This window comes from Stegodyphus dumicola, chromosome 6, assembly GCF_044657685.1.
Source record: "Stegodyphus dumicola isolate Sdum_Otavi_A_Nest chromosome 6, ASM4465768v1".
Taxonomy (NCBI): domain Eukaryota; kingdom Metazoa; phylum Arthropoda; class Arachnida; order Araneae; family Eresidae; genus Stegodyphus; species Stegodyphus dumicola.
In genome coordinates, this window is record NC_140773.1 from 14,740,405 (window position 1) to 14,749,569 (window position 9,165).

Below are 9,165 nucleotides of genomic sequence, written 5' to 3' on the forward strand. Positions count from 1 at the left end.
TATGTAAAAATTTCAGATTCTGATTAATTCAGAATCTATTTAGATGCAGCAATTAAATAAATGAAATATTTAAGTAAAAATTTTTTGTTTGATTTTGCTCTTAGAGTTGCTGTCATTTGTTATCCAATGCACAATAACATTTTTATGTTTTTTTGTTTTTTTTTCTATAATTTTATACCATTATATGTGTTATCAAGTACAGAAAAACATATGTATGACATTTATTTCTTTGGTGTAACTCGTTTTATTTAAGGCTATTTGTGTTATAATTGTTCTGTGTTCTGTTTGTGTTCTAATTTTCTGTGTAATTTTATCAATGATTACTGCCAATTTTATTCTATTTTAATAGTGCAACATTTCATTATGAAAAACTATCTAATTATTGTGTATGATTTTTAGGTGAATGCACAAAAGAACCTGAATAATGTTTGAAACTGAACTTCTGAATTACTAGCTTTAGGAACTTAAAATAATAATTTTTAGTGGCATAATTTACATATTTCTCATGGTCAGTTATGTACTTTCTTGCTCTACTTTTATGATTGTAGTTTTGTTTTTATTATATTCAGCTTTTATTAAAGAACATAAATTTTTCCCTTTATCCTTTTAATACTATTAAATAATTAATACTATTATAATAATCCTATTAAAATGTTAATATGTAAGAGATGTGCATATATATATATATGTTTGTGTACATAGTATTTCTGGTACTTGCATATTGTTCCAGCTGTCGTGAAAGTTGGCTATCATTGAACCATAAAAGTTAGTAGATATTCCACCATATATTATTCCATAAAAGTTGTAATTATTTCTACAGAATTTAGGGCTGCACTTATATCTTGAATTCTTACAATAAAAAATTCATCTTTCTTTCTGCACAGTTTCAAATAACCATTGTTGAGGAAGTATTCGACCTGCTTCAACTTTGTGCTTTGTAAAAATGCTTTCATTAATCTCTGTTATTTTATTAGGCCTTCCAAATTTTCTGAAGCTTATTTTGGGTTGCATCAAGTACAAACTTCCCATGAATGCTTCTTCTAATCTGGTACTGTTTTGTTAGCCATATCCTGTGGTTCTTTTTACCATTTAATAGATGCTAATTCTGCAGGCAAGCTATAAGTGAATTCGAGTTCAGTCACAAATATGATTTTACAGCCCTCAAACCACATTCTTTTTAAATGAATATTCTCTTAATCATGATTTTTCATAGTGCATTGCCATTGTTTATCCATTTTCAATTAAAGTACCATATGTCCATTAATACACACTTTTTTTTTATGGTAGGATCCAATAACTTTTAAAATAATCTACTGCTTGCTATTCTGTGAAAGTTAGGTCCCTAATTTTTAATCATATTTATTTTTAACCATGCTCATTTTAATCATACAGGAATAACAATAAATTAATATCTTTGTGCATGAAAACAAAAGGTGGTTCAGTGAGAATTAAGTTTACATAAACAAAAGTGCAAATGTCATCAGTGTGTTGTGACATCATACTTATCCAGAAATGGCATTAAATATGCTGTTTGGCAACTACGGTCAGTGGAGTAATATGTAAGTACTGTATTTCTCAAACCCGGATTCCATGAAAAAAAGTACCTAATTGTTTTATTTCATATATGGCATTATTGCTAGTATATCTTGATATAAGTGAAAAGGAGAAGACAATTTTCTCAAGAAAGATTTTTATGTATAGATTATTATTATTTGTATGGAATTCAACTGAGCACTTTTTTGTGCATTGGAGGGACCATTCAAGCTTTACAAATATAGCTTGCGATGTGCACTTTTTGCTGAATACCGTTCATGATGTAAATTGAATTTTCTACTACTGCTAATTGCTTCAAAATCACGTTACTTTAATTTTTTCCAGCTATTTTGATTTGCGTGTAGTTTGAATAATAATAATAATTTGAATAATAAATAATTTGATTTGCATGTAATAATGAATTTTTGCATGTAGGAGAGTATTGTCAACAATAAAAGCCATGGAAAATTTAAACAGATTGAAAAAGTGCACAGCAATTAAACTTCATGGACGCAGTTCAATATGGAAGAATTTTTTTAATGCAAAAAGAACTACAAAATTTGTCTCTGTGATCCAAAGGTGGGTAACAGGATAAGATTAAAACGATTATAAAATACCATGTAAAAAAAAATTAGTTCAAAGTACTTTGAAAATTTTCATTTGCACATAATATATATGAGTTATGGAAAAATTTTGTGTGCAAACAACAGTTCCTTTTCAACTAGTTTATATTTCAGATTATATTTATTTTTCCTTTTGTGCTATTTTTTCAGTGTTATTTCACTGGTAACAGTAAAAACATTATTCTTGTTTTACCAAAACAAAAAATATAGCACACTGAATTTCATTGTACAAGCTGTACAAGAATAGCTGATTGCACAAAAAAGTGCTCATTCTAGTATTTAAAAGTTATATTTATGTATAAGGTGATATTTATAAGCAAAAACAAGGAAAATAAACCTCATAAAAATTATGTATTTCAGTTATTTTGGCAGTGATGTGTCACACAATATTTAAGAATAATATATAATTGGAAAAGGGAGACTTAATGAATTAAAAGTAAAAATCTTTGTTAATTCCGATTATTTTATAAATTAAAATTATGGAGCAAAAAATATGCAGGGATAAGTTTTAAGAAGTTGGATGTGTAAGTAACATTTCACTCTTAGTTGTTCCTTAAAACTTCCCAAGAAAACCTTTTTTAAGATATAGAAGTAAACAATTGCTCATTGGAAAACAGGGTTGAGGAATGTTGAAAAAATATGTTATATTTTACATTGTTTAAATGCAATTATTATTAATCAGTTTCATTAATATATCTTTTATTTTTAAAATTTAATAAATTGTAGATTCTGTTTAGTTTAAATTTGTACAAATATTTTGTGAAATTTGCAATGAATTTTAAAGTGCTGAATCTGATAATGTCTTTCATTCTTTTTCATACCACTTTATTGAAATTTATGGTAGCCATTTCTTGAATGGTGTCTACGGTTCCATAGGCTATTGATATAAGAGAAAAAGAAATTAAATAAAAAACTTTAAAAATATACTTAAATATTTTATTTCCTTTAATACTTTATTTTAAATATACTTCAATGCTTCAATTTAAAATATTATATAAACTTCAGTACAAAATGCTTTGCGTATATACTTTGGATGTTAAAAATACTGCCAATATTTCTGTCACACAAAGATTATTTTTCTGAGGGGCAATCATATTAACATTCTAAAGCCATGGTGTCTTTTTGCCATATCTTAAATATCTTTTGCTTCACTTATTCTTATGTAAAATACCAATATTTTTTTGTAGGGGGTTAGAGATGAATTTAGAAATTGTATATTTGTGAAGCAGCTGATAGATTTGAAATTTGATAATGCTCTTCCACTGTAGCCATAAAACCGAGATCCTTTTAAATCGGGAAATTTGTAATCCATTGCTTTTTTTTTTAATTTGTATTTTTTTTTTTTTTTGTTATGTATTTAATTTTGTTAATCAAAATTTCTTTATAATAAATTTTGCAATGTAATTATTAATTTCTTTAATATATGATAAAAAGTCGAATTTATGAAAAGTAGAACATGATGTAAAGCATTCATGCACTTTTGAGTTCAGTATTGAAATATTAAAAGCAACTAAAAATCAAAGTCTTTCATCACAAGCCTGTGTTATAACTATATAAAACTTCTGTGTAAAGATTTTGTCATGCTGTCATATTTCATTGCTATAAAATAAGAAGCATTAATTGAGGTTTCAATTGTATGGTGTCTTTGTGTTAGAAATGTATTAATATTAAAGAAAAGATATATTTTAAAAATTGCTTGCAGTATTACATTGTGTGTAATTTCATTTTCCCTCCCACGTTTGATAATTCATATTTGCTTTAATTATTTCACACGGAGGGGAAAGTGACCTTATTTTTCCAGTGCATCATTCAAAATTATTTGCCTTTTCTGCAATGTGAAATAATGAAATATATTTTTATATATGTTATACAAGTTTCTATACATGTACATATGTATTTTAATTATTGTTTCAATTAAATATGAGTGTAATGGTAAAAATCTGTTTAAAATCATGAAGCCTTTCATATTGCTTCCGAAGGTAAATTATGTAATTTTATAGTATATAAGAATGGTTATAACATTTTTTCATTTAATTCATGATTTCATTTTAATTTGTTGTTAATAATGAAAGTTACTTCATAGTTATTTCTAAAGAAAGTTATTTTGTTATTTTCCTTTGATATTTGTTGTTTCCAGAAACTTTCAGGTATTAAAATTTTCCTGTATATTTCCCCCTATCTGTCATTTGTAGGCTAAAAATAATATGGGAATAAACAGTTTCTTATTTTTAAATCATTTAATGAATGTTACATAGATCATTAATAAAATTTTAACATGCTGTTATTGCATTAATGGTTTTGTATGCTTATCAAAATGAACTTTAAATCACTTTAAACTTTATGGTAATGTAGGAAAAATTTCACATTCAGCATTAAATGTGATTAGTTAGTGATTAAAAGCGATTAACTTTAAATTGCTTTTTACATAATATAGAAAAAAAAATCACATTCAGTATTTGAAAACAAGCTTCATTTTTCCATGGTCTTGTTACATTCAAAATCATTTAATTCCATAGAGCAGTTTATAACTACCTATATCAAACTTTATATTTCAATTAAATGAGGTGGATCAATTATGTAATTTAAAAACTTCAAATTGCAGTCACATTTTACACAGTTTCTTAGATGGAAAATAATCTTCACTTTTATTTCAAGACTATTTTTATTATTTGATAATATAAGTTTTAAAACAACAATAAAGTTTTTTTATTTGTAATTATTATTGACAGAGATTGAACTTGCTAGTAAAATAGTGATAGTGTCTATTGATAAACTTATTTAAAAATTTTTTCCCTTTTTGTCGAAATTATAAGTATTTTCACATTTCTTTTACCCTGGGTATTCTATATCATTTGTAATATTAAAGAGACCTTTTTAAAAGTTTATATTTTTAAATATTGACCTGTTTTGTCTGAATTTAAATATCAATTTGAATCTATGTATTTTTAGATATTGATATGTGTTTTGTCTGATTTTAAATATTGATTTGAATCTCTGTATTTTTAAATGCATATATTTGTCTGATTTTTATAAACTCAGGCTTTCTAATATAATGAAGAGTTTTATTTAAAATTGAGAAGGTATTGTATTATTTTTGATCTCTATAGTGCAGTAAACTCTCAGTGTCTGAAATCTTGTGTCAGTGTCTTGATTCATATTTCCACTTGTGTTGAAAGTTTTGCTGTTTTGAACTTGTTTTATAGTAATTACTGAAGAAAAGTTCATCATTTTGTTCCCCCTGTTTCTTTCAATTCTTATGAGGATTTTGCATTGTTTCAATATCGGTAAGGATAGTTAATTTCCACCACAAGATAAAATATTTGAGGTTTTAATTTTGACCATGGAAACATTGTATGTGAGGCAATCACCATACATATATGTTGATAATCTGATTCACACATGCTTTATTTGTTCATTGTAAATCAATCAAGAAATCGCAAAAAGGTTAAATATTTTATTTGTTGCAAAAGTTGTTGTTCTGTTTTTTAAGTGTTTAATGCAATTTAAATACTGAAACAATGAAGAACATAAATTAGTGATTTTGTATATCAAGCATACTCTTAAAGCTGGAGTTAATGTTTCATGACAGAATAATGGAATGTATTAATACAGTGCATAGCTGGAAATTACTCTGCGCATTCTTGAATTGAAATTGCCATATAATATAACAAAATTCTAGTTCAACCGAACCTTATTAAGTGCTTTTTAGGAGTGGTGTTTTATGAGAAAAACGAAGTTCTTTTGTTTTTGTTTCAAATGCTGTTTGATTTATTTTGAGGATTTTATTTTTTTTTTTGGGGGGGAGAGAGAAGTAAGAAACTGCAACCATTTTTCAGTATTAAAAAAAATTTTTTTTTTTGGGGGGGGGGAGGTGGGCCTTGCTTCACTTGCCATTCAACAAAATGCAAGATTTCTTATACTTTTCTGTCTTGTATCGTTCGAAACTAATGTTATCTGCTGTTGGTTAACAAACACCCATGCCGCAACACATGCGGCTATTATTATTTTTTTAACTCTTGATTGCTTTAAAAGAAAATGCATTTAATTCATGATGTGTCTAATTAAAAACATTAAGTATTTTTATCAAATTACATTACATATTGTTTTGCTTTTTAAAAAAAGTATGCATAAGATATGTAGCATTCCCATGTTAATTTAAATGTATCTTCATCCAGTATCCGTCAAAATTTTTTGCCATTCCACCATCTCGAGTGATAGTGTCTATTGATAAACCATTTTTTATACTTTAAAATAGCCCTTTTGGGCAACTAAAAATCCGAATAATTTTTTGGCTTGTTTTTAATATTACTTTTTAAAGTCTTCTTTTGTAATTTGAGAAAATATTTTCAGACAGAAATTCTGGATGTTTTGTATTTACCTCTCAAATATCGGAAATTTTTAATAGAGGTTTTTTTTTTAGGGGGGTAGGAGATATGTGAACTTTGCTAACAAACTATTAATATGAAGGTCTTTTCCCTAAAGATAAAATATATAGTTGAAGCTTTAAAAAGTGATCTAATTAATAAAGTTATGATAATATATATGCAAAAATTAACTGCGCATTTTCTGCTCTTCTATGCCACATACTAAACAATTCATTGTTCTTGCTATGGAAGGGAAATTTTTTTAAAATTATTTTAGTAATCCAAAATACTATTTTCTTATATATAGTAATTGAAAGGTTAAATTGTTGCATTACTGATTTTGAAGTGAATTGAGGTTTTAATATCTTGTATTTAATTTTAATCTTATATTTTTTTAGAAATCTGATGTAATATAATAGTTGAAGAAATAAATTCGCAGTAATGAATTTAATATTTATATAGTTTAAGTAAAAAAATAAGTTATTTTTTAATTGTTTATCCTATCAAAGGAAATTGTGTAGGTCCTGTTTATAGCGTGGGTATATTAAAAATGAAAATATTTGTAGCCTAGATTGGAAACCAAACTTTTGTTAGGAAAGCAAAAATATTTAAACAGTGGTGTAAACATTTAAATTAAAGAATGAACTAAAATAAATTAATCATCCTTGCTTAATACTTCAAGCACAGCTTGTCAAGGGGTAAATACTTAAAATATTAAACCAGGACGATTAATGAATGCCGAATAACATGTTTAATTTCTATCAATATGTAAGACTCTAAAGCACTAAATTAATTTCCTGTTTGAAAATTTTTTTCTGAAATAGTCTTACATTGTTGAAGATTTACCCGTACATGTTGTTCCTTACTCTCTGAGTTATAAGCATGGAAAATATAATAAATTAAAAACAATTAAATTTAAAATGTTCAAAATACTAAATCGTAGTAAAGTGAAAGAAAAACTAGTGTCTCATGAGAAGTGAGAATTTTTATGAAGAAGTCAGCTTTTTGAAAAGTTTTCTTCTCGTTGAATTTCAGATTATTGAGAGAATACTGTTATAATGTAATGTTAGAATTGAAAAAAAAAAAAAAAAAAAATCTGTTTTTTATCTAAAAATGTATTCAATATTGATTATTTATGTGTATTTAAAATTAGTTTCATGATTAAAATGGATTGAGTATAGTTTATTATGTTCATAAGAAACTGATTTTAAAATATAAGATTGTATTTTATATGTTTGAATTTTGAATAGTTTTAATGAATTGTTTTTGGTTTAGAAATATCTTTTTTTTTTTTAATCACCCATGCTGTTTGACAAAAGCTTGCAAAAATCTTCCAAGATTCACTTAATATGAATGTTTAATTTTAACATTATTTGGATAATTTATATTGTTTCATATTTTGATACTATGTCATGTAAAATATATTTATTAATGTAATATAATTGTAAAAAGGATGCTTTTGATTTCAGTTGAATAATAATTTGTTGTTAATGTTTTTGTAATTTATATAATAAAATCTTTTATACTTTAATGTGATTTGATGTATATGTGATGTATGTGAAATGTTTAGAAATTTTCATTTGAAAAAAATTGAGATCATAGTACTTGAAAACTGGGAAAAAAGTTAAGATTAAGTTAAAGTTACTTGAAAATTTTTTATATAAAGATTATAAAATAATATTGCAAACTAGGGATTCATCGACGTCTCTTTAAATAATTACTCTAAATAAGCTGAAGGAAATTTATTATTAAAAAAATTCATACACAAAGCAAAATAGATAGCTCAAGGTGAACACGGATATTAAGCAGTTCTTTCTTAGTGGACGAAAAATATATCCAGTTTCCAAAACCACTCAGAGTAACTCTGTGAAGATTTAAGTAACAGTTAATTTTTACTTAAAACAACAGTAACAGGTAAACATTGTGAATGTGAATCTTGACCCAGTTCAATCCTGATTGTGAACATAAAGTCAAATATATATATATGTATATATGACAAAGACCTCATATTCAAAGTCATCATGATAAGTCCGTGACATGAAGACTTTTTACTTTTCTAACAAAAGTTCCTTTACTTCTTTTTCAAGCTTTCTACTGCATTTAATAATAAAAAAAAAAGCTAAAATAATTCAACTTATAGAATTTTTCTACTCATTTCTACCAAACAGTTTATAATAACTCTCTTGACCACTTGTTGAGTCTATTTATTTTAAAATATAATTAATTGTAAAATTAATTAAAGTTTTACTCTGAATAACATATATTATTCCCTTTTTGTTTAAAAAAATATGAATTTACTTAAAATTTCATTTTTATTTAGTAAAGTATTATTATACTTTTTCAAAATATAAATTGTAAATTAAAATTTTAATACAGTCAAAAGTAGTTAATCCGGAATCGTCGGGACTTCGGCGATTCCGGATTATAGATCATCAGTTTAAATTTGGTAAGATGGCATGCAGAAATTACAAAATTAAAAATATGAAACCTTAATTTATGAAATAAAGAACAATTATGATCTAAAAGGTATCAAAATTTACAGAAAGAAAAAGCTTAATATTTATTTGTTTACTTTATTAAACATTTCTTTCAATGTAAGTTGCTTCGTTTCATGTGATAATACTTTCTCTTTAATTCTATTAAAC

The 9,165-nt window shown here is 25.5% G+C and overlaps 1 protein-coding gene across 1 annotated transcript in view; it reads left to right on the top strand.

The window, feature by feature from the left end:
- Positions 1-8,587, top strand: part of LOC118181433 (junction-mediating and -regulatory protein-like) — a 47,671-nt gene extending 39,084 nt beyond the window's left edge. The window contains exon 10 of the mRNA XM_085818125.1: positions 400-8,587. Coding sequence (XP_085674251.1) covers positions 400-425 — 26 coding nt within the window. The 3' untranslated portion in view covers positions 426-8,587. The remainder of the gene's footprint in view (positions 1-399) is intronic.
- The last annotated feature ends 578 nt before the right edge of the window (positions 8,588-9,165 follow it).